The sequence below is a fragment of the Triticum urartu genome, chromosome 7A (genome assembly GCF_056163025.1).
Source record: "Triticum urartu cultivar PI428250 chromosome 7A, HENAU_Tu73, whole genome shotgun sequence".
Classification (NCBI taxonomy): domain Eukaryota; kingdom Viridiplantae; phylum Streptophyta; class Magnoliopsida; order Poales; family Poaceae; genus Triticum; species Triticum urartu.
Window position 1 is genome coordinate 249,560,879 of NC_141879.1, and position 27,120 is coordinate 249,587,998.

At 43.9% G+C, this 27,120-nt stretch overlaps 2 protein-coding genes across 2 annotated transcripts; one reads left to right on the forward strand and one right to left on the reverse strand.

Moving 5' to 3' along the window:
* Positions 1 to 20,276: 20,276 nt before the first annotated feature.
* LOC147959203 (uncharacterized) lies at positions 20,277 to 21,766 on the forward strand. Its single transcript, XM_087532552.1, has 3 exons — positions 20,277 to 20,524; positions 21,346 to 21,440; positions 21,537 to 21,766. The coding sequence occupies exons 1-3, from the start codon at positions 20,277 to 20,279 to the stop codon at positions 21,764 to 21,766; spliced, it is 573 nt and encodes a 190-aa protein (XP_087388678.1).
* A 4,119-nt stretch (positions 21,767 to 25,885) lies between these two features.
* Positions 25,886 to 26,876, reverse strand: LOC147959204 (uncharacterized). The gene is made up of 3 exons (XM_087535821.1): positions 26,722 to 26,876; positions 26,561 to 26,642; positions 25,886 to 26,179 (listed from the first exon to the last, which is right to left on the reverse strand). The coding sequence occupies exons 1-3, from the start codon at positions 26,874 to 26,876 to the stop codon at positions 25,886 to 25,888; spliced, it is 531 nt and encodes a 176-aa protein (XP_087391947.1).
* Positions 26,877 to 27,120: the final 244 nt, after the last annotated feature.

Here is a 27,120-nt window from a genome sequence, read left to right on the forward strand (position 1 = left end):
AACTGGGCCCAAAAAGGCCCGTCGACGACTAGTGAAAATTGAGGCCCAACATGCATTTCGGCCTGATAAAGGCCCATGGTTTCATCTCGGCCGTAACAGGCCAGTACAATATTCAGCCTGTTAATGGCTCAACGCTACGTGGGCCAAACTAAGCGCTGGGTCCACAAAAGGCCCAACTAAAATATAGGCCGGTGTAAGTTGTGGACCTCGCGCAAAGTGTGAAGGCCCCAATCATTCGGGCCCAAGAAAGATGCAGGCCGGCCCAATTGTGGCCCGCTAAAAACCAAGCCCGTTAGAGGCGAATGTTTCGGCCCGGTCGACTACATCTGATTTTTTCAGATAGCGAATGATGGCAGTAACTAGTAAGAATTAAGACCAAACCTACTCTATACAATAAAGAAATTATGGCATAGTAACTAAGAATAAACCTACACTATACAATAAAGGATTTATGGTATATTACATCCACTGGGCATCGAAGTTCGCCACCAGTGATCATAAAGAGCAACGAAGAAGAAGATTACAAAAACTAGGCACCATTGGAGCGTAACAAAATAAAACTGAACGATACCACTTCCAAGACAGTTCAAGAAAGGTTAGCCTTGCGCGGGAATTGCTATTCAAGCTGCTGAGCAAGGCTGTGAGACCGGCCTAGCATGTCCGTCATAGCTTCCAGGTGTAGCTGTTTAGCGATGAGGTTCTCATTGGTGTTCTCCGCAATCTTTCTTAGAGATAGGACTTCAAGTCGAAGTTGAGTTGCAGAATGCCATTCTGTTAGAACTTGGGACTGAAGAAGTCGAACTGATTCAGACAACGAATTCTGTGAGCTTGTCTGACTGTTAGTCTCAAGTAACTTGAACACTGTATCAAGACAAGACTTTGGGGTTGTCTCGCTATCTTCAAGATGTTTTGCCTTCTTTGCTGCAATATATGTTGGGTTTGTCTCACAGCCTTCAGCAGACTTGTGCATGCCATCAAGCATATCACCCTGAAACAAAGCAGAGAGATGACAGGTTTTGCACATGTATAAACAAAGATGATAACTGTGTTGTCAATTCCATCCAATTTCAAATTAGAAAATAAAGAGTAAGTTCAAAATATCAATAGCATAATTTGGCATTGTTCATAATGCAGGGAGCTTCACCACACTACTGGATTACCATGTCAACATAACAAGCATAGATGAAGGGTAAAGAAAATCATTGTATATCTATTTTGGTTAATGTGCATGGCATGTTGTTCATATCATCAGCCACATCAGTAAGATAAAACAGGAGATGGCAAGGTGCAAACGTGGGCTTCTTCACCACACACTGGATTATAGATTCACAAAAACAAGCATACATATAGGGAGTATTGAGTAATGTGCATGGTATGAATAAGGAATTTGGTTTTACAAGTAAAACTTAGAACTTACGGTTCTTGCGAACATGCATTTTGGTAGAAACAACAAACTAAACAGCAGTAAACGATAGGGAGTGTGAGCAAATTAAACATCACTTGAGGATAAAGGCTTTAGAAGGACTGACTTACATTAACAGTTAACACCGGCTTTATAATGCCCTTCTCCATGTCAAGGGAAGGATAACTCAAGAATTTCAGCACCGAATCTTCTTCATAAGATTGCCTGTACTCTACATTTTGTAGAGAGTAATTATAGATATGATAATACTGGAAGCGATAGAGGATAATGAAGATAAGATGCAGATTGATGCTACATAATCAACTACCAATCCCTAGAAGTACAAGCGTTATAGGACAAAATGTACTTACAAGAGCAATGGGCTACACTTCTGCACTGGCATTGTCTGTGTATTCTACTTTTTGGTAATATTAAATATAGATCTAATCTTTTTTATTAAATGGTGGGCGAGGGAGATAAGATGCAGAATGCTACATAATGAACCAATCCCTCTTCCCATAATACGAGAGTGTTTTGAACACTGGTGTACTATACAAAACGTTCTTTTATTATGGGACGGAGGGAGTAGCTGTTAATGTAAGTATAGTGATAGACGACGTTCAGTCCTTACAAGAGGGCTACAGAGCTAAACCTCTTCAAAAGCATTGGGTTGATTCTAAATTTATGTAGGAGTCCATACGGATCTTATAATGTCCACCAAATTGACGATAACGAGGCTATCATGTGCAATGATGCTACATAATCAAACAGCTATGAAAGTAAGTATGGTCATACAGGGCAAGAGGACTCACAAGAGCAATGCAGTGTGCAGTATAGTTGCGAGATTCTGTGGTCCCTTGAGAATGAATGTTCTTCTGCTAACAGTTTTTGTACAAGTGAGATGTTAAGCCAAATGCAGAAATGTAGTTCAAATTGTGATGTGATATGATAGACAGTACCTTACGCTATAGCCGAGACCAATGTGTAACAAGATTATTCCAGTCATCGTCGGATAAATGTAGCACCGGAGACTTTACAGAAATTCCGTTTAGAGGCTTGCCATTGAAGTGTGCTTGCCTCAGGTAGGAATGATACTTCATCAACGAGTGCTTGAAAAGCGCAACCAACCCTTGCTCGTCTTCACAATCCAGTTTGGTCCTCACCTATTTAAAAGAATGAAATCTTGTGTCTTCTGTCAGCAAAAACATATGCAGTAATGACCATGAATAACATTAGTACATTACTTACACGTAAGTTGCAGAGGAAGACTGGAAATTGTTCTGTGTCCGCGGTATAATCTTTCCATGAAGGAAAGATGCGCACAAAGTTCCTGACAACGATATAAGCTTTGTGTTCTAAACTGGAAGAAATGGAACATGGGTCCTATTTGCTGCAGTTGGGGCTCTCTCTGGTTCGAAAAGGGATTTGGCAACTGGATTTGGTGTACTCTTTGCTGGAATGGGGGTTTTGCGTCGTAGAGCTGGTGCTATGTCAACTGGCATAATCATACTGTTTGCTGTAGCTGGGGTCTGCTGAGTTGGGGCATCAGAAATGACCAGTGTAGTAGGGCCAAAGTCTGCTAGAGTTGGGGTGTTTTGTGGGTCAGGTGATATTGCAACTACACCTAATGGGCTATTTGATTTATTAGGTGCCACTACCTTTTCCAAATACTTTGCTTGTGCTCCTCCACGATCAGCAATCGTCCTCTTCCTTTTGAACGTCTGATACACAAGAACAACATTTGAATGGATAAATATGGTATGATGACAGATGTAATATGTACTAAAAATGGATAGGCAGGGCGTATTCACATACACGATGTGTAAACTAAGCTAATGGAAGTTCAACAAAGTAGAAGCAATGCAAAGCATCAGTTGCAAGATATGTGCGACCAATATAACCTTGGAAAGTTAGAGCAAGCACCTTGATGGGTGAATAAGATAGGGCATCTTCCTCTGACTCCTCCACCAGGGAGCTACATTGACTTAGGTCTCCCTCTAGCTCAGAATCACTGTTAGGATCATATTCTGAGCATGAATCTGTAGGTGGAGAGTGTTTGCATTACATTGCATCCATACTTGATTTCAGTCCCTTAATGCCAAGTTTGACAGCCATGGCATTATTCTACTTTATTCTTTTCATGCGCGCAAGCTCATAATCATTATGATGATGTTCAGAATATGAGATTCATGAAAACATAAAGTAGTCATATTATCTATGGAATGCATTGTAGATTCAACTCAAAGAGTGTCTCCCTATAAACCCCTGCATATGCAAAGTTCACCCCCCAACCGTGCTAACCAGACCACACACAGAAATACAAACCCCTTATGTATCTATAACAGGAAGACACACATTTCAAAAACGAAGTAGGAACATTAGAATCATATGAAATTTGTATTTGAACAAATAAACTAAGGAATTATGAGTGGCATAATGTTTAGCTTCAAGGGTGGAGTGTTCATAGTGCGACACAAAGCAAGTAGGCAGATTGTATTCCATGTAAAAGATCAAAGCCTATATAAAAGCTGGAAATGACACTTTCTTTCTATACAATGCAATGTTCGTTGCCCACACATGATGGAAGAGATCACATAGAGAAATACTATTCACTCATGTCTACGGTTCCACTATTTAGAAACAGGGTGGTCCACCCTAAAATAATATTGACAACAAAGATGACAAGGCAAGCATAGATGTAGTGAATCAATCATTTACTTGTGAGCTTACTAGGACAAGTATGCAGAATTGTAACTGCAGTAAGAGACCATCCAAAATCCTCCTAGAGTCATGCCGTCCGGGGACGGCAAGTCGCCGGCGAGGCAGGCGGCTGGGGGTGAGTAGAGATCGGAAGCGCGCAACAGAACAGAGGGGAATCGGGGCCTGGGACGACCCAAAATCCCAGGGTGGGCCGGCCCACCGTGGGCACACTGTAGAGATACACACCCGAGGGGCGAACATGCATTTTCAAACTAATTTAGGAACATTTAGCTGACCAATTAAACGACTCTGTTTTAATAATATCAGATTCGTATTTGAACAACTAAGCTTGTTTAGCTTGATGGGTGGAGCAGTGCTATTATGACACGAAGCACGTATTCTGATCTTATAGTGATCATAAAAGGGGGAAACTCTAAGCATATTTTTTTAGCAAAAGAGGGTTTCCCATCCGATTTCTATTAAAGAAACCACCATGGAACCAACATGATCAATTAAACCGTATTATGATTGTGCCATGGCAGATTTGAAGCTGCAAACCGGAGAAATGATATTTAGCAGCCATTGTTTGCTTCGAACTAAGAACTAAATTCTAAGAGCTGAAAAGAAAGTAGAGTAATCAAGTTAAGATTTATTTTCTGGTTGAGATCAAAAGGTTGAGGAGATATGAAGTACCACCTCTCTTGCGACGCCGTGTAGGCATCGGGAGTGCGATGGCTGTGGTGGTGTTGAAGCAGATCTGCTACGGTAGACGGGTGCATCGGGGGATAAGTCCTGTTGCGGTGGAAGAGAAGGTCGTGTGAGCGGCCCCGGCAAAGATGACGACGGCGCTGATGAAGCGAGAGGACGTGATGCAAGGCTCATGGTCCGTCGTCGTGGATGAGAAACGCCCATCTCTAGTAGTAGATGATGCGGTCTTGGTAGGCGCTCCGGCATGGTGGAGGACGGTGGCGATGGATGTGGTGGAGGACGGCGGAGATGGATGGGGTGGCGGACGAAGGCTGGTGCGGGGATGGTGTTCTAGCGCGGACGGTGTATGAATGGGAAAATGGAGGGAGATGTATGGGGAACCATGTTTTTGGGACGCGTCTGTCTGAAATATGGGAAATTTACGAACTTAGCCCTCGTTTAAAATTTGGACGTCTCGTCGGTTGGGGATACAACGGTAATCTCGCATCTCGCCAATATTTTCCCAGAGCGATTTCGGGCGAGGAGAGGGTGGTTGGCGCCCATGGTGTATGAACGGGGCTGACAGGTAGGGCGGTTGTGTCACGTGTGAGTGAAGTTACAAACCTTCCCCTATTGAAAATATTTGCCTACATCGATTTCGGCCGAGTCGAGTTTGTTTTGCCGCCCACCGTGTATGAATGGCGAAATGGAGGGAGAAATAGAGGTCTTTCGGACGAGCTTGAATCAGATGTGTTTTGTCGCCCATGTTTGGCACCCACCGTGTCAGAATGGGCTCAAAGGCGGTCGTGTCACGTCTAATTGAAGTTACTAACCTACCCCTATTTAGATCAGTGGAAATCGGGCCGATGGATTGTCCGTGTAATGGGTAGACAGTAATTTCCATCTCCCAAACACTTGGCTTCGGGCAGCCGACGTGGGAGTGGACATTTTGCCGCTTCCTTCGAATTTTGGGACAATAAGCATCCACGTTTACCCTGGCAACTAAATTCGAATCCATTTTGTATTCCTATACGAATCTTTATAAATCATTCTATGTGTTTTTATATATCTTCAAAAGGACGACAAAGATGTATTCCACTGTCATATATGAATATGGTTTACAAATGCCGATACTCAAATTCAGAAGCTAGAATCCAGTTTAAGGTGAATTCAAATATTTGGAACACTTCATGTCCAACTCAAACGTCACATGCAGCATAATGTGTACTCCCATTTAGATATGTACACAAGCGATGTATCAAGATTCAAATACCGAGTCAATCAACCAAGAATGTACAGAACTAACACACATATAAACACTTATAGAGTATATGGATCAATAATATCAACTAACATACATAAGCCAGGCTGTTGTATGTTTTTTGCTACAACAACATCCTTTTTTTAGCCAAGCTACTACAGCATCTTGGCCCTTTCCGATGCGTGCCACCTATGGTTCATCTATACTACTATTATTGTTGAATGCACATTAGCCCGATTGCCATATTTGTAGGCCTGGCACAAAATCAAAATGAAATGTCTCCGAGTCTTATCAATTAATACAGACTTGTGCTCAAATAAAATTACAAACCAAAAAAAACAATTATTACATGATCTCTAAAACAAATGGTTCGATTGATTACATGAACAAACAACACAAAGGTTATTCAACAATGGAAAGAACATTTCACCTATGATTTACCAAGTGGGAATTTAATTTCCTTTTTCCCTTCAGGACCTTAACAATGTGGTCAGTCTCAGCTTGCTTCATTTTGAAATCCACCAAATATTTAATGGTTTTCTTGAGTACTGCTTGTGATTGTGCTGTTTGCTTCCTCAACATGTCAACTTCATCTCTAAGTGCAGAAGCAAAATCTATTTCTACCACTAGTTTAGCCTCTAGAGCATCAGCAATTGGCAATTCATAATGCACGATTAGGCCGGTGCCACTGCTGTGGGATGATACAACGTCCATGGAGACCTCGCTCTTTGATCTTGGGCTAACCTGTTTTGCCATTAAAGTTCCGATTGGATTCAGAAAAGTTGAAGTTAGCAAAACATCTCAACTGGAAGTTATAACATCAAACCAGTTAAACAAACAAGGAATTAAAGAGTTTCAATTGGATGCTGAAAAGTGGTTATTAACATCATTGTAACCCGTTCTTGCAGTAGCAAAGCAGTTAAACAAACAAGTAACTATTTAAGTTCAGGTAAACAGGTAATTGTTAATAGTAAGTATCAAACACATACATAGGTGCAGTCTATAATAGGATTAACAGGCTGTGGCATTATGTAATCAGTAGCAAACTAAATTAAGCCAAGCAACGTAATTGAACAATTTTGAAATAAGTGGCTAACTAAAATTCTGAGAAGCAGGTAACTGAACTTACGCTAGTTCTTTGTACAGGCACACTACAACTTCTTTTTCTCTTACAAGGTTGTATGAAGGAGTCCATGGCATCAATTGCTTGGATACGCAATCCCAATACTTCTTGGTTATCAACATCATTGTAACCCATTCTTGCAATAGCAAAGCAGTTAAATAAACAAGTAACTATTTAAGTTCAGGTAAACAGGTAATTGTTAATAGTAAGTATCAAACACATAGATAGGTGCAGTCTATAATAGGATTAACAGGCTGTGGCATTATGTAATCAGTAGCAAACTAAATTAAGCCAAGCAACGTAATTGAACAATTTTGAAATAAGTGGCTAACTAAAATTCTGAGAAGCAGGTAACTGAACTTACGCTAGTTCTTTGTACAGGCACACTGCAACTTCTTTTTCTCTTACAAGGTTGTACGAAGGAGTCCATGGCATCAATTGCTTGGACACGCAGTCCCAATACTTCTTTCTTCCCACACTGCATTGGTAAGTTGAATGGTTAATCTGGTAAGATGGTGCGTCCTTGATATGTTATATGAGGACGTGTAGTCAGACTAGTTGTAGCCACACTCATCACACTGGCTTTTACTGTATATTTCATGCGATTACTTTTGGCATATCAAGATCTAAGCAATATACAATAGGATGAAAAGACTGGCATCCTTCACATTACTCGCGAACTCAGTTCATAGAAATAAGCAATTCAACCATTCTGTGGGTAAATCAAAATCGCCACTGGTATATTTTTCACTACCCCAATCATACACGCAAAAGGGGCGACGCCACCATAGGGGTTGGCATGGGCGGCCGCCTCGGGTAGCTGGAAAGTGTGCACCTAGTTTGAGTCGTCCAGGTTGGCTCAAGCTAGTTTTGTTCGTCCCAACGCACGAGCAGGCAATGTAAAAAATGAAGAAAAATGTTTCAATTTGGATGGGCCAATAACATAAGTGCAAGGCAGGCCCTATAGGAGGCTCACGGCCCAAACGAGCGCCTCCCATATCGATCGAGAGCAGGAAAAATCCCAATTCATTCGCTCCAGCCTCCACTCTGGTTCGCTCCTTAGTGTAGCTTATGTACTCGATGTATTAAAAAAGATGTTTCTGAACTTGATGTAGTGAAGTATTTTCTAAATTTGGTCTAATGTTATTTTCATAAGAAAAAAAACTATGGACTTGATGAAGCACTAGTTATGTGTTGTCCTATTCAACAAAAGTAAACTAAACAATGTATAATCCAAAAAGAAAAATAACATGATGTACTTGAATTTAATTTCAAAACTTTGTTTACTAGTTTCTGAAGTACATTCATCCATTAATTATCCTATATAAGCATCTACTTCATGGATTCATGTTTCTGAACTTGATGTAGTGAAGTATTTTCTCAATTTGGTCTAATGTTATTTTCATAAGCAAAAATACTAAGAACGTGGTGAAGCACTAGTTATGTGTTGTCCAATTCAACAAAAGTAAACTAAACTAGTAGTAAAGCGGCACATACAACATTGACTCGAACTATGTATAATCCAAAAAGAAAAATAACATGATGTACTTGAATTTAATTTCAGAACTTTGTTTACTAGTTTCTGAAGTACATTCATCCATTAATTATGCTACATAAACATCTACATCATGGATTCATCGCTTGTAAAACAAAACAAAAATGAATAATTCAAACATCAAAGTAATGCTAATCTTCAAAATGTCTCTCCCTTTGCAGGCCCAAGCGCCTCAACGAGATGCTGAACCATGAGAAGTTGTTCACATTTGCCGGTTTCAGCATTGAAAGCGACAAAGAGAAGCTGAGGATGTGTGGTTTGGAGATCAACCGCGACAAGTACATCGACATTCAGCGCCTCTGGAGAGTTCCATACACCGGAAAAGAGTACGACTCCTTGACTGATGTTGCAGCCAACGTCATCCACCATTCTACAAAGGCATGAAGAAGAACATCGACACGCAGGAAGACCACAAGCTGTGGTGATCAGCCCGCTGCCAGACAACCTCATCGAGTACGCAGGAGTAGATGCATACGCCGCGTACAAGTCATGGAACATGATCGACAACATCACAAATGGTTGGGAAATTTCGAAAGCACGGGAGGCTGACCACTACTATGACCGCCCCTTTTAGGGATGAAGATACATCAAAGCCTGCCTTCGTTTTGCTTCCGCTTGTGCTTTCCTTTTATCTTGTTGTTTCAAATTTGTAGTTTGCTCTTGTTGGGTTGAACCAGTATGATTATGCTGTGCTTGTCATGGTTGAATAAGTTTACTTATGTCATCAAGTACATTGTTTTCCTTATCTCATTATATAAGTTTGGTAACTTCGTATTTCGTTAACCCATCATTTCAAATTCAAAGTAGCTTCTGAATGGAACTTTGTGGATTCTCTTCAGTACTAGTTATGAAGCAACTAATTACACAAACATTGTTCAATCTGTAGTTTCGATTCAGTATTGCATAGAAAACATAACATTGAAAACAATCAGTACAATTTGAGTTGCTTAACAACGCTTCAACAAGTTGAAGCAGAAATTCTTAGTACTTTCATGTACTGTTCTCATTCATATGTAGCTGCTAGAAAATTAACAAGTACTACAACACAAAAAGCTAAGAAGCATTAGCACACACTTATGTTAGTCGCTTGCAGACTGAGAATTGCAGTACTAGTACACTTGATCGGACAGTACATACTTACTACAATAAAAAGTACAAAGAAACATCAGTTTGTAATCCCCCCAAAAAATGTCAGACTAAGAACATAAGTGCTACTATGAATGGACTATCACTACAACTTAGTCTACACGCAAGTACCATAGTGCTGAAAATGATACCAAAAGACCCTTGAGAATAATCACAAAAACAAGGCAAAAAACTCAAATGAAAAAATAACACTTCCATAGAACTAGAACAAAAAGTATCAGTCCAAGTTACTGGTGGAGTCAAGTACTAGATTCAAACAAAAAAGTAAAAATTGACCGCCTAAGGGCAGGCGCAGGCCCTGATGCTGCTAGATACTTGAACTCGAGCCCACGGTGGAAACATCGGCAAATTCCTAGTAATCACAACGCAGGGCCAGCCGACCAGGGCCCACAGGTCATGAGAGAGAGAGCGCCATTGAGGGAGTCCTGGATTAGGGGGTGTTCGGATAGCCGAACTGTACCTTCAGCCGGACTCCTGGATTATGAAGATACAAGATTGAAGACTTCGTCCCGTGTCCGGAAGGGACTTTCCTTGGCGTGGAAGGCAAGCTTGGCGATACGGATATACAGATCTCCTACCATTGTAACCAACTCTATGTAACCCTAACCCTATTCGCTGTCTATATAAACCGGAGGGTTTTAGTCCGTAGGACAACATACACATCAACAATCATACCATAGGCTAGCTTCTAGGGTTTAGCCTCTCTGATCTCGTGGTAGATCAACTCTTTCAATACCCATACCATCAATATTAATCAAGCAGGACATAGGGTTTTACCTCCATCGAGAGGGCCCGAACCTGGGTAAAACTTCATGTCCCCTGCCTCCTGTTACCATCCGGCCTAGACGCATAGTTCGGGACCCCCTACCCGAGATCCGTCGGTTTTGACACCGACATTGGTGCTTTCATTGAGAGTTCCTCTATGTCGTCGCCGTCAGGCTCGATGGCTCCAACGATCATCGATGGCAATGCAATCCAGGGTGAGACCTTCCTCCCCGAACAAATCTTCGTCTTCGGCGGCTTCGCACTGCGGGCCGATTCACTTGGCCATCTAGAGCAGATCGAAAGCTACGCCCCTGGCCGTTAGGTTAGATTTGGAAGTTTAAACTACACGGCTGACATCCGCGGGGACTGGATCTTCGGCGGATTCGAGCCACTGCCGAGCGCGCCGCACTGTCCCGACGAGCATGATCTAGCTCTGCCGCTGAACAGTGCCCTAGAGGCCGCACCCGCATCGGCTCTGATCCTTAATTCGGAGCCAACTGCGCCGATCAAGGATGGGCGGTTGGATGCCGCCTCAGGGGCTGCGATTCCCACGGTGATTGAGCCGAACACCAGCTCGGCACTCCGCGAGACTCGTGACTCCAAGGAGCCGGACTCCTCTCCGGACTCCGAACCCTCCGCGCCCCTACCAATCGAATCCGATTGGGTGCCGATCATGGAGTTTACTGCCGCGGACGTCTTTCAGCACTCGCCTTTTGGCGATATTCTGAAGACACTGAAGTCTCTCTGTTTATCAGGAGAGCCCTGGCCGGACTACGGTCAGCAAGATTGGGATGCGGACGATGAAGAAATTCAAAGCCCACCCACCACCCACTTTATTGCCACTATCGACGATTTAACCGACATGCTCGACTTTGACTCCGAAGACATCGACGGTATGGACGCCGATGAAGGAGACGAGGAAGAACCAGCGCCTATTGGGCCCTGGAACGCCACCTCGTCATATGACGTATACATGGTGGATGCGCCAAAAGATGACGACGAGGAGCGGAAGGACGCACCGAAGGCTTGTTCCCTCGAAAAGCAGTCAAAGCGGCGACGCAAGCGCCGCCCCAAATCCCGCCTCGACAGAAATAGCGATCACATAGGCCCAGCGCTAGAGCAGGGCGAACCGCTGCCGGACAACGGTAATCCGGATAATCAAACCGAACAAACAAATCCTATCAATGATAATGGTCCGGACGACATAACGCCGGACAGACACCCGGAGCAGCAGATTGCCCGTAAAAGGCTTGTTGCCACCGTGAGGAGTCTGAAAAAGCAGAAGCAAAGGCTCAAGGCTGCGCAAGACACACTCCACATTAAATGGAGCAAAATACTCAACACAGCAGCGAGGTATGGCGACAATCGCCCCTCCAAGAACTACCCAAAGCAGAAGCTGCTACCCGAATTCGATGAGGAGGCCTCAGACCCCCCCACAACCAAATATCAAATCAGCCACCTGGTTGGATAGACAACCCCTCTACCAACACAGAGCGGCATACAACGCCGCTCACAAACAATACGCGACCCATGCGAGGGCTCGCACCCAAAGGACGGCGCAACAAGATCCATCTATGGACCACGCAAGCGCGCCCCAGCATACAATGCAACACAACAAACACTCGAACAACGTGGTACACCCAGCTACAGGGGTGCCGCACACCCCCTATGTTTCACCGGTGAGGTGCTGGACCATGAATTTCCAGAGGGATTCAAGCCCGTAAACATAGAGGCATACGACGGAACAACAGACCCTGGGGTCTGGATTGAGGACGACATCCTTCATATCCATATGGCTCGAGGAGATGATCTCCACGCCATCAAGTACCCACCCCTCAAGCTCAAAGGGCCAGCTCATCACTGGCTCAAAGGCCTCCCCGAAAGCTCCATTGGAAGTTGGGAAGAGCTCGAAGACGCCTTTCGGGCAAATTTTCAAGGGACTTATGTCCGACCTCCAGATGCGGATGATTTGAGTCATATAACTCAACAGCCCGGAGAGTCAGCCCGAAAGCTTTGGAACATGTTTCTTACTAAAAAGAACCAGATTGTCGACTGTCCAGACGCCGAAGCCTTGGCAGCTTTCAAGCATAGCGTCTGTGACGAATGGCTCGCCAGACACCTCGGCCAAAATAAGCCGAGAACGATGGCCGCATTAACAAACCTCATGACCCGCTTTTGCGCGGGTGAGGACAGCTGGCTAGCCAGATGTAGCACCAGCGACCCCAGTACATCTGAAGTTAGAGATGGAAACGGGAAATCACGGCGCAATAGCAATAACAAACGCCGGATTAAAGAAGATAGCATGAAGGGCACGGCAGTAAATGCCGGATTCAAAAGATCTCTGCCAGGTCAAAAGCCGCCCCCTAAAGGCACCAGGGATGAACCGTCTAGCCTCAACAAAATTCTGGACCAAATATGTCAGATTCATAGTACCCCTGGTAAACCTGCTAATCATACCCATAGAGAATGTTGGGTCTTCAAGCAGTCCGACAAGCTCAACGCCGTAAACAAGGGGGAGGATACACCAAGTGAAGACGAGGACGAGCCCCCCAAGCAAGACACGGGGGAACAAAAGAAATTTCCACCCAAAGTCAAAACAGTAAACGTGTTACACGTGATCAAGGGAAAACACAACGTGGCACTCCCAGGAAAATATACCCAAGTGCCTGTCACCGCGGAATCCTGCCACTGGTCGTCTCAACCGATCACTTTCGACCATCGCGATTACTCAGCAAGTATCCGGCACGCAGGATGGGCTACCCTGGTATTAGACCCAGTAATTGGCGGATATCACTTCACACGAGTCTTGATGGATGGCGGCAGTAGCCTAAACCTAATATATCAGGATACAATCCGCGGGATGGGGTTAGACCCAACACAAATTCGCCACAGCAATACTACCTTTAAAGGAGTAACGCCATGCCCAGGGGCTCGTTGTACGGGCTCCCTCTTACTACAAGTTATATTCGGCTCCCCCGATAACTTCCGTCGCGAGCATTTAACTTTCCACATCGCTCCATTTCAAAGTGGCTATCAAGCACTGCTTGGACGCGAAGCTTGCGCTCGCTTTAATGCAATTCCACACTACGCCTCCCTTACACTCAAGATGCCCGGCCCACGTGGCGTCATTACAGTGTATGGAAATATCAAGCGATCTCTGCGCCGAAGAGAGTGAGGCTGCCTTGGCAGCCACACACTAAAGGCGCCCGGACTAGCGAAAGCATCCAATAGGTCGTCAAGACCTCAGACGCAACCAATCGAGTCCGGCGCCGCTACTTATACCGAATAAATGGTTACACCCCTATTTTTCAATACAAGGGGCTCAACACGCGTAGACAAGTGGCAATTTCTTCTCATATTGAATTATACATGGTTTCTTTAACAAACTATCTTTTTGCACGACAACTTTTTCACCTAAGTTCCTCTCCTTTACAGATGATCACCGTGCTACACCCGTCCAGGATATGGCACAACGGAGACACAGACGCAGACATGCAGCTGGGACCCGCTCCAAGGATTCTTTTTAGATTAAGACCCTGCGTAAACCTTTTTTACTGTCTCTTGTTGATACATATCCACTGTTGAGAAGGATGCTGACGTCTTGGCATGTGGCCATGCCAGAACAATGCGCGTACCTGGACACGAGGGGCTTCTTACAAAGGCCATTATTTAGGCCCGGTTTATACCACAAAGACCGAATACCTTAGGGAGTGTTCGGCGTCGCGAGTTTGGCCCTATATGCATCAGCTCCGAATCATTGTCTTTGGTCAAATGTTGGGTTTTCCCGGCTCCTGTGTTTTGGTGCCTTACGTTTCGCTTTACCGGCTAAGGTAGCACCAGGAGAACTACTGCGATTGTGCCCTGGTTCATCCGGACGAGCACCTCAGTAGAGAAAGCCGAAAACTGACTGTCATGATGTAGCGTGAGACTAGTCAACCACTCGATGACCTGTGGGAATGGTAGAATTCCTCCGCCTTAACGAAGGGCCATTTTCCGGCCAGGCATGTCCGTACCCCGAGATCTGGAGAGCGCGGAGCCACCAGGGGCTATCTAGTAGCCCCACTGTCAAACTCCTATGGCTAAGTGAAAGTGTTAAAGCATTATAGTCCGGTTGCCTTGCTCGCTCCGCTATCACCTCCTTAATAGGACCAAGATGTTGGGTTAAGTGTGAACGCGTGTTTTTGCGAGCACCTCCGCATTATATGCGTGGGGGTTGAAGCCGACGACTGCAATCTTTCAGGTTATACACATGTATACAAAAACGGCCGCCCAGGAGGCATCATATTACTTTTAGGCAAAAGTATAAAAATAGCCTTATAAACATTTATAAAAGCATCTCACCTACAATGAGATTACATATCACTCAAACATAATATTTTTTGAGCACTGGGCCTCTACCAAACGGGCACCCTCAAGAACTTCTTCAAAGTAGTGCTCAGCAGCCTTTCGGCCTATGGCCGAATCCCGCGCTGCAACATTGGTAGCATCCATCTCCGCCCAGTATGCCTTGACACGGGCAAAGGCCATCCGTGCACCCTCTATGCACGCCGACCTCTTCATCGCATCAATGCGTGGCACCACATCAAGTAACTACTGCACCAAGCTGAAATAGCTGTTCGGTTTTGACCCTTCCGGCCATAACTGATCCACAACAGACCTCATGGAGAGTCCGGACAACCTATTTAGTTCGGCCCATTCGGCTAATTGGTCAGTCAATGACAACGGACGCTCGGGAGAATGGAATTGTCTCCAAAACAGCTGATCTACTTCACGGTCCGTCTGACCCTAGAAATACTTGGTCGCATGGGCAGCGCTCGCCGCCAAATCCATATACACATCCTCCGAACTCCACAGCCGATCTAGAGGGGCATACCGTGGATCTCCGAACCTCCTCTACAACATAAAGGATTTCCCAGCTACAATATCCCCGGCTTCCCGCAGCTCCTCCTTCTTTTCCCTCATAGCAGAGCGGTGGTCTTTTCTCGTCGCAGCAGCCTTCTCAAGGTCCAATGCCTTCGCCTGGTTTTCCTTTTCAAGAACCCGGCAACGGTCGGCGGTGGCTTTTAATTCTTTGGCCATCTTGGCCATCTTGTCTCGGCTCTCGCCATGTGCGGCCTTCTCGGCTTGCAACTCTTTGGCCGCCTTTAAAGCAGCCGCATTACCCAACCTCGCGTCTTCCTTGGCTCGGGCAAGTTCTGCCCGCAAGGCTTCAACAGTGGCAGCTCCATCTGCAGTCACAACATATTAAAGATGCTGGCATCATACTGCCCTTCCTATTGTGGCGTTTATCAGATAATGACACTTACCCTGTGCCTCGTCAAGCCTTTTGTTAACAAGCTCGATGTCGGCGTCTGCCGCATCCAACTGCCGTTCTAAATGGGCAAACTCGCTAGTCCGGCTAGCCACCGGAGCTTCCATCACCTGCACATAGAGGCAGTATGGTTATTACCTGGGAATATGATCCTCTGTTCATCGTCGTTTCCGACGACAACCAGAGTCTCAGGGGCTACTATCTACACAGGGCACACCTAGTATGTGCAGGACTATCATACATTCTTTTACGTACCTCAAAGCCTGTCAGTAGACTCATAAAATCTTCATGCAATCCGCTTTCAGCGGACGATATTCTCTCCATCACCATATTCATCAGCACATGGTGTTCATCTGAGATGGCCGCTCGCCCCACCAACTCCCTCAGAACATCCGATCGCACACTAGACGGTGCCGGACTCTTTTGTCTGCTCTCTTCGGGAGCCGGACACTGGGAGCTTCGGGGGTCAATGGGATTATCTTCTGGCCTCACCGGACTCGGAGAGGCCCTCCGCGACGACACTTCAGGGTCGCCCGCTTCCGGAGCGGAGGGGTCCGGAGGAGGCGTTTCGCTCTCCATCATCTCTGGAAGAAGATCCCCCGAAGACGAGCTCATCTGAGAGGGGCTAAGACCCGAACTGCAAAAATATATGCGGTGGTTATCTTCTCAGAAGAAAACGATGGCATATCTGTACTATTAAAGTATTTCGAGTCACTTACGACTCGCGGGAGAATTGATCCCCCCGCGGACTTTGTGCGGCAACAGCGCCCCCCAAGGCAGGACCCTCTGTGGGAGACTTTTTCTCCCGTTTGGAAGCTTTGGCTTCCGAATCCCCGGGTGCAGTCCTTTTCCTCTTCAGGTCGTCTTCCTTCATGGAGACGCTCGCTCCCTCGGTTAGAATGGGCAGCGTTGGGGGCCCGCGTCCGCCCGCATTATCCTCCACAGTATCTTCCTTCAAGGGCTCCGGGCAAGGTGCGGTCTGGAGCATATTTTCCAATACCGGGTTTTCCAAACCCTCAGGGAGGGGGCCGAACACCGAATCAACTTCGCCTTTGTTAGCCAGTCCTGGTCAAAAAGCAAACTCTCAAAAAAAATAACTTCGTAACAAAAGAGAGATAGTATGTTCGGCTGGAGGATACCTTACCTGTTCGGCGGCGCGGTTACTACTCAGGCCCACATCCTCGGTGATTTCCGGACACTCCACCTGAGGTCCGAAGAATGACTTGTACATCTCCTCGTGCGTCAGGCCGAGAAAATCTTGAATGACACGCGGTCCCTCGGGATTGAACTCCCATAGGCGAAGAGGCTGGCGTTTGCAAGGATGGACTTGACGAACCGGCATAACTTGTATTACCGCAACCAAACTGAAATCTCCATTGAAGAGACCTCGAATGCGGCTTTGCAGTATGGGCACGTCCTTGGCTGCCCCCCAGCTCAGACCTCTACTGACCCATGACATCAGTTGTGGTGGAGGGCCCGAGCGGAAAACAGGGGCGACCGCCCACTTGGCACTTCTAGGAGCCGTAATGTAGAACCACTCCCGTTGCCACAATTCAGACACCTCTGGGATGGAACCTTTGGGCCACGGGGCTCCCGTCATCCTGCGTATTGAGGCACCTCCACACACTGCATGTTGCCCCTCGATCATCTTCGGCTTCACTTCAAAGGTCTTGAGCCAGAGGACAAAGTGAGGGGTAACCCGGAGGAAGGCCTCGCACACGACAATAAATGTCGTGATATGAAGAAAGGAGTCTGGAGCTAGATCATGGAAGTCTAGCCCGTAATAAAACATCAAACCCCTGACAAAAGGATCCAGAGCAAGGCCTAGACCTCGGAGGAAGTGGGAGACGAACACGACGTTCTCGTTGGGTTCGGGGGTGGGAACGGCCTGCCCTCGAGGAGGCAGCCGATGCAAAATCTTGGCGGTCAGATATCTGGCCTCCCTCAACTTTTTGATGTCCTCTTCCGTGACGGAGGAAGGCACCCATTGGCCTTGAAAGCTAGATCCGGACATGACTGAAGGTTCGGAGCACCTGACCTGAACTTTGGGTGTTTGAGCTCGAGGTGGGGGAAGGATTTGATTGAGCACGGGAGGGAAAAATAAAAGCCTTGTCCCCTTTATAAAGAGGGTGAATATCAAGCGTCCTCTCCGTGCCCGTTTGGACTTGCCTATAATCTAGGAGTCCTACAAGCGGTTGGGTTACCCACGCCCGTATTGATGAGAATCCCGGAATAAGGGGACACGATCTCTGCTTTAACAAGACGTGCCATGGAAACCGCCTCGCGTGACGTGCTGAGGTGGGGTAATAAAATGACTCGGATAAAGGCTTGGCCGTGGTGTGACACATTACGGAATACGTCAGCAGATTAGATTTGTGTAAATATTATTATCTCTATGGCAATATGTGGAAACTTATTTTGCAGAGCCGGACACTATCTTTGTGTTCAAAATCTTCTATGAAGTACTTGGAGGAGGAACCCGCCTTGCAATGCCGAAGACAATCTGCGCGCCGGGCTCGTCGTCATTGAAGCCTGGTTCAGGGGCAACTGAGGGAGTCCTCGATTAGGGGGTGTTCGGATAGCCGAACTGTACCTTCAGCCGGACTCCTGGATTATGAAGATACAAGATTGAAGACTTCGTCCCGTGTCCGGAAGGGACTTTCCTTGGCGTGGAAGGCAAGCTTGGCGATACGAATATACAGATCTCCTACCATTGTAACCGACTCTATGTAACCGTAACCCTATTCGGTGTCTATATAAATCAGAGGGTTTTAGTCCGTAGGACAACATACACATCAACAATCATACCATAGGCTAGCTTCTAGGGTTTAGCCTCTCTGATCTCGTGGTAGATCAACTCTTGTAATACCCATACCATCAATATTAATCAAGCAGGACGTAGGGTTTTACCTCCATCGAGAGGGCCCGAACCTGGGTAAAACTTCGTGTCCCCTGCCTCCTGTTACCATCCGGCCTAGACGCACAGTTCGGGACCCCCTACCCGAGATCCGCCGGTTTTGACACCAACAGCCGTGTATAAGCGCTCAGGTAAGTATTCAGAGGAGTTCGACCAGTAGGACTCGGCCGTGCTTATAAACAGGTTGGGAGCCTCCTCCCTTAGTGAGGTGGGACTAAACCCAGAGCACACGCACATCCAGCAGTCCCCAAAATGCCCACACGGGCCATTTGAGCAGGAAAACGGCCTAATAGCATCCATCATCTACAAACACCCCACCAATAAGCCCAGTTAAACAGAGAAGAGCATGGGGTAAAGAAATATAAACTACAAAAAAATGTTCAAAAACTAAAAATATAAAAGTTCAAATACTAGTTCGCAGGCAATATCTTTGAAAGGAAAAAAAAATATGATACAAAAACAATGAAACTCTAAAAATCAGAGAACTTAATAGCCTATCTGTTAAATGTACATAATTTAGAACACCGAATTAAATATTACTTTCAAGTTCAACTACTAAAATGCGAGAAGTTCAAATAGATTTTCTTTGTCAATTATGCAAAATTTCTTATTTATTTAAAATTTGACTACTTCAACTACTAAAATGCAAGAAGTTCAAATAGATTTTCGTCGTAAGTAATATCAATCCCCCCCCCCAAAAAAACTCAGTTCAAACATACATATGACATCACTACTAAAAAAGCAAGAACAGTCAAGCCACTCACACCACTGTGACACCAAATTTCAAAACCGTACGCTGTATGAAATTACAATTCAGTTCACACATCACTAAACCATAAGTGCACTAAAAAGAGAATGCAAAAACTATAAAGGCCTAACTTAGGTTGGGACATATGAAAAATAAGATAAGTACCAGTTTTGAGCAGCAACTCCCAGGGCACTGCAAAAATGTTTTGAGATCAACTAGTGTGTAAGACTTCAATGAAAAAACAAGACTTAACCTCCACATGGAAAAACATTACAAAGCATACGTCACTTAAATAGTGCAAAATGCCATCATCACCACCCCTGAGACGTGCAAGTGGGATAAGCAGCTGATAAGTACAGCTTGACAAGACTACTCAGTGCGACAGTAAAAACCCTTGACTTGGACGGTTTGTTTTTCCAGGCCACCACCCGCGCCACCCACTGGGCGGTTGCCACAAGGGACTGCAAACGGCGACCCCCACGACCACTACACCCACGTCCCTGACGAACTGCCTCCCACACATCCGCGTCGACGCGCTGCAAAATACCCCATTGTCTTCCATCTCTGCCTCATTCCCAAAACCACCATTGCCGCTTCCATCTCCACTGCACACAAACCACAAACTTCTCTCTCCCAAGCCCACAGTCGCCGGAGGAGGGCGATGGCGGAGGAACCGCCCGCCAAGCGTCATCATGGCGAGATGTCCAACAAGAGCGCCAACCTCGTCGATGTTCACGTCCCCAACGAGAAGCGTGAGTACACCAAAACCCTCAAAGGGGTTGAGCTCCACGGCAAGGAGACACTAGAGATCGTCTGCACCAGCAAACTAGACAAGGCCGACGAGATGATGAGCAGGCTCAGGATGAAGGGCGACGACTTGTATCCGAGCTTCATCGGAGTTGATGTGGAGTAAACCAGCGAAGATGAACCTACCCAGATGGCAGCGGTCCTACAGTTGTGCATCGAGGAACTCTGCTTGGTGTACCACATCGCAACGGTCACAAAATGGTAACCCATACTAATGTTCATTCATCTGTTGTACTATTACTACTCCCTAAAAATTTCATTAAACTTGTTTCCCAACTAGATGAACTACTATAGTTTGTGAAGTGGATGCACGAGTACATCTTTTCAAGTTACATGCATTTTTGAAAATTGTCAAGTGGATTGTTTCACCAGATTAGCATCTGAAACTGATGCACTAGATTACCATCTCAAAAATGTTTCACCAAATTAATTTCTGAACTTGATGTACTAGCATAGATTCTGATCTTGATGCACTAGTATAGTTTATAGAATTGATGTATTAAAAGATGTTTGGTGAAGTGGTATAGGTCCATATCTTGATGCACATGTTTCTCAAATTAATTTCTGAACTTGATATAGATTTGATGCACACAGATGTATCAAGCACTGGTATAGGTCTTTTGTTCAACAAAAAAGAAAACTAAACTTGAAGTAAGCAGCACATATATCATTGACTCTAGTAAATAGGTTCTTGAACTTGGTGAAGCATTTGGTGAAGCACTGAAGATACCAAAAAACAAAAATAACATGGTGTAGTTGGATTTAATTTCAGGACTTTGTGTACTAGTTTCTGAACTACATTCATCCATGACTTGTACTATATAAGCATCTACATCTAGATTGTCACTTGTAAACCAAAAAGCACAAGAATTAAATTTTCAAAAAAGAACACTAAACTTCAATATGTGTCTCCCCTCTTGCAGGCCCAAGCGCCTCAAAGAGTTCCTGCATGAGGAGAAATTGTACATGTTTGCCGGTTTCAGCATTGAAGGTGACAAGCGGATGCTGAACAAGTTTGGTTTGGAGATCAACCCCAACAACTTCATCGACATGTAGTGCAAGTGGAAAGTTCCAACCACCACCAAATTTTACGACTCCTTGGCCGATGTTGCAGGCAGTGTCATCCACCCATTCTACAAAGGCATGAAGAAGAAAATCGACACACAGGAAGACCACATGCTGTGGGGGATCAGCCCGCTGCCAGACAAGCTCATTGAGTACGCAGGAATAGATGCGTACGCCATGTACAAGTCATGGAAGATAATCGACAACATCGTGACAGGTTGGGATATTTCAAAAGAGCAGGAGGCTGACCCCTACTACCACTGCAACTTTGCGAGATGAAGAGGCATGAAAGTCTACCTTCGTGTTGCTCACGCTTCCGCTTGTCCTTAATCTTGTCGTTTCAGATTTGTAGTTTTCTTTTGTTAGGTTGAACTTGCTTCCTTATGTTATGTGTGTCAGGGTTTGAACAAGTTTGCCTGTGTCTATCAAGTACATTGTTTGCTTGTGTCGTTAGACAAGTTTGCTAGCTCCCTATTTTGTTTATCCATCATTTGAAGTTGAAGTAGGTTGTGAATGAAACTTGATGGCTGCTATGCAGCACTAGTCATGGAGCAACAAATCACACATGGAAATTTTCACAAAAAATAGTGGCAGACTAACTAAGGACAACAGCAAAATAGTAGCCTTGGATGCTCAGAACAGCTTAGACATGTACGGTAGTACTATCACACCAAAAATCAGTTTTTAGTTTCAGAAGAACACTAAAATACTAAGTTTCAGCCGAGGACAACATTCAGCACTAACAACATTATGCTAATAGTAGTTAAAAAATTACTAAGTACTGCAACAGGAAAAGTAAAGAACCATCAGTATGTATTTCCTAGTCACTAGCATGCTAGGATTGAAAGTACTAGTACACTTGAACACACAGTACATTCATTCTACAAAAATAAAAAGGAACGGGAAGCTTCAGTTCACATTCCCTAAAACATTGACACACTAAGAATAACAGTAATAGTACAATTGAAATCTCAGTACAACTTAGTCTATACGGCAAGTACTATGATGATACCAAACATTGCCTTGAGAAGAACGACAGCCTAGAAAAAAGAAGGCCAAAACTAAATCAAAAAGGTATCAGTTCAACCAAGGAGAAAAATCACAAGAAAAGATAACAGAAGCATCAACCCACATTGACTAGTGAGGTACTAGTTTCAAACAACACAAAAAAATGATCAAATTACTAGCACACTTGAAATCTCAGTACAACTTAGTTTATTCGGTAAGTGCTATGATGATACCAATTAATGCCTTGAGAAAGAAGTCCAAGACACAACCAAATAGATTACAGTTCAACCAAGGACAAAAATTCACAAAAAAAACAACAGAAGCATCAGCCCACATTGACTAGTGAAGTAATTATGAACTTAATAGGGCTATATGTTAAATGTAGCTAATTTAAACGAGTGCTTTAACTTTTACTATGAAGATCAACTGCTAAAATTCAAGAAGTTCAAACAAAAAATTGGCTCTCAAATTTTGCTAAATTCCTTATACTTAAATAAAATCTGGCTAGAGATCACGTAGCAACTTCGTCGTAAATAATTTCAATCCCCCAAAAAAACTTCAGTTCTAATACATTATATGAAATCACTTCTACATAACAAGGAAGCGTCACTCCACTCACGCCAGATCCACAAGTGCTATAGTGACACCAAATTTTAAAAGCCTTACATTGAATGAGATTACAATTCAGTACTAACAGAACTATACCATAAGTACAAAGAAAAGAGGGTACATAAACTATAAAGATCCAACCTAGGTTGGGACAGGTGAAAATAAAATAAATCTCATTTTTTCAGCAACAACTCGTAATGCACTTGAAAAAAGGTGTTTTCAGTTCAACTAGTGTATAAGACTTCAGTACAAAAAATAAAACTTAACCAAAACGAATTCCTGATGAAACATACACAAGTGCAACAGCTATTCAACCACACTATCATCATGGAAAAAAAGTGTGTTAAACATTATGCCACACTTAAACACAACACAAAATATACCAGTTATTACATGGTACTTGACAAGACATCCAAACACTACAAACAAAGCCTATAATGCTTTCAAGAGATATATGACACAACTATCCCATTCACTACGCAAATGATGACCATTTCTTCTATGCACCAAGAGCCAAAGCCTGAACCTCCTTAGGAAGCTCCGTCACCAGAAGCGGGTTATTCCGGTTGAACACAACTCTATACAGATCCTCGGCGTTCCAATCAACAATACGAGGCTGCAAAATAATAAAACAAATTATAAAAAATCATGACACGTAAAAAAAGAATACACAATAAGCCAAACACAGAAAGTGAAAAGCTCAACTGGAACCCATGTCATTATTTTGAATGTTCTCAACGATCTTTTCACCATCATAAGATCCCGCATACTTCAAAGTATATTGGCCACATTCATTCGCCCCTTGAAATGGAACCTTGACAAATGTTGGTTTCTTTGCAAAAACCTCCCATTTGGGTTGCTTGCTCGCATTGTACTGAGCATCACCATACACAACCATCATTACTTGGACCAGTCTAGAGATCTATAAAAAAGAAAAGAAACCACACATTTTCAGGTCTCAGAAAAGCAGAAACAAAGTTGCGGAAAAATTAATCGAGTACAGATAATAAATGTCACTCACAATCTTCTTGCAGTCTTTATGATAGGTATTCTTTGAAGGACGATGGTTCTTCGGATAAGGTAAAGAGTCAAGGATGTCGACGCTACTTCGGTACCGATTCATGACATATAAGGAAAAGTGGTTCACTTTCTTATCCTTTGCTGAAATCATAGGTTTGAATAGAGACATCATGATCTATAAAAAAATGACCAAAAAGGAGATATTAAATATTCAAAATAAAAACCAGCATGGCAACAAACAATTAAAACCAAAAATCATCTAGTAGATCTCACAAGGTCGGCACTGAGCAAGTCTTCCTTATCTTTAACATAGCCTTTGAAATCTCTCGCTGCACTCTCCACATTAAACTATTTATTTTCATCACCGTAAAACATACAGTCAAGCACAACCTGCAAAAAAGCCAAAAAGAAATAGACAAGGGAAAAGGATCAACAAGCAAAGTATTATTAAAACTCGTAAAACAATAGGCAGTCTTGTTTGATTGATTACCATGATGAAATATGGACTCAGCAATACCCTTTTTCCAGATGCAAAATCAACATTTCTCTCGGGATCTTTCTTCCAATCATCAATGAGGAAGTCCATTATATCAACCTCCATCATTTGCCCAGGTGCAAAAACTTCCCAGACACATTTCCCAGTGAAGCTAGTTACGCTTTCATCAGGATGAGGTATCATTGAGAATGTATTCCTGCAGCACACACAAGAACAAAAAGCAGGGGAAGCAAGACAAGGCATTCATGGCAGTTTAGGTTTTATAAAAAGGAACAGTTCAGGTCATATTTATCTAGCAGTTACAAACAACAGAAGAAAAGAAGAGGAAACATAATGAGAGATACTCACTTGGCATACTTCTCACATGCTTCATCACTAAGCAACAGATTATACAACTTGCGAGCCTTGTCCAGATGAGGGAAATTATGAGGCTGAAGCTGCTGCACAGGGGAGCAAAACTTTATAGGAGCTGTGGGCGCATGCTTTGTGCTTACAACATTGCTAGAATCCAAAGCAGGATCCTTCCTAGTAGCACCAGCTCTACGGGCCACTATTCCAGCAAGGGGAGATACACCCTTGGCAGTAACGCTCCTGGTGACTCTTCCCATGCCAGCAATCTTGTCAAACGTATCATCATCACGGTCTATCAATTCCACAATGGGATTCTTGGGTGTAGAGGGGCTCTCTGCACAAGCAGCCGTAGAACCTTTCAGTGCTCCCAACCGCCCCTTCATAACACCAGATCTTGTCTTTCCGGGAGAACGCCCCTCACTAAAATCAATAGCTACGCGCTCAAGCTCCGAGAACTGGCTGCCAAAGATAATGTAGTCATGCTCACCAAGATCCAGCCACTCACCTGCAAAAATAAAAAAAGAAGGAGTGCATCAAGGGTAAGTTCAAATACATAATTTATGACAGTACTAGTCAAGAAGTACAAGCTGCAAAAAAATTACAAAAGGTCATGCATAAGTATAGGGTTCGATGCCAAACAAACTCCGGAAGTCAACATCAAACACATCGCTAGTTGCGCAACTATACAGCAAAGTCTTTCTAATGTCAAGAAGCCTTCGTGGCTGTAATCCAACATTTCAATCACACCATCCTCCCGGCAATGATATGTCTTGACGTTTTGTAGCATAAAGAAGCCACAATCATGCATGTTAACAAAAGAAAAAACAAAAAGGGTACATCACAAATTCAAAAATGCAGGAACACCATCCTCCCAGCAACAAAAAACAACTAATAAAAATCATTAAAACAGACACTCACGTGTTTTTCTGCTGCGGCACCCGCACAAACTCGCAAGCGAAACCATCAATATGCGCCGGTGAGAACGGTTTGGCCCTGTATACGCTGGACTCCCTCCAAAGCTTCTTTATGCTATCTATCATAGTCCTTAAGAATCTAACTGCATCACTCCAGGTTTCATCGCGGAGTGAATCAAGACACTCGAAACGACGAAACCTCAAATTCAGAACAATCAAGCACCAATGCCCAGATTCTTCAGTAGGCTTCATGGCAGCCGCAAATGACGGCGGATCAAAAGTAGGGAAAAGAAGCTGAAAAATAAATCATAGAGGAAAAATGATTTTAACAAATCATAATGAAACAAAAAATTTAGTCTCCAAAACAATAAAATAAAAGAGGGAAATTGAAATTCAGAAGTACAAACAAATCAGATAATCATAAGTTCTAATTGAGTAAGCAACCCACTACAAAAAATAAATGCTACTCAAGTTTATATCTACCGTCCAAATTTGCAACAAACATATCAGTTCAATTTCCTTGCGATAATAAGTGCAGCTTTCAAAAAAGAAGCACACTTCATTCATAAGTACAGGGGTAAAAAGCAGGCTACTCAAGTTCATTCCCACCTCCCAAACTTGCAAGAAAACATGACAGTTATAGTTCATGAGTACAAAAAGTTGAAGTTCACCTACTTGGTCAAAACCATCAGCCCCTGATCTCGTGAACCACTGTAGCACATTGGCATCAATATGTCCTTCACGGATCTTGGTTTGTTGTACAAAAAGAACAACAATAGTTAGAAAATTTCCAAAATAACTTATCAACCTATCTACAAAGCAAAATACTAATCGTCACCCATCTCGGAACTATCAACTTATCAGTGTCTCGATACTTCTGACGTAGAGAATATAAAACAATGTCAACACTGTCTGAGTTGAGCATGCCAATGGGGACAAACGCTTTAGCAATAGAACCAACATTGGCATCACATTCTCTATTTTGAAACATCGGCTTGTCACTAGGAAAACACAAAAGATGACATGAATTAAAAGTACTGGAATAAAAAAAATAGTAACATGAGAGAAAGAAAAAGAGACAAAAATGATACGGGCAAAATCTCAAACTAACTGTTTCCCATGGTTCGTGCGCAACCTCGTAACAGCAAAGAAAAACAATTCAACCTTAACAACATTAGCACTTTATGCTTGCAGAAAAAGAAGAAAAATAATAAGCTCAAGCACTAAAACTGAAC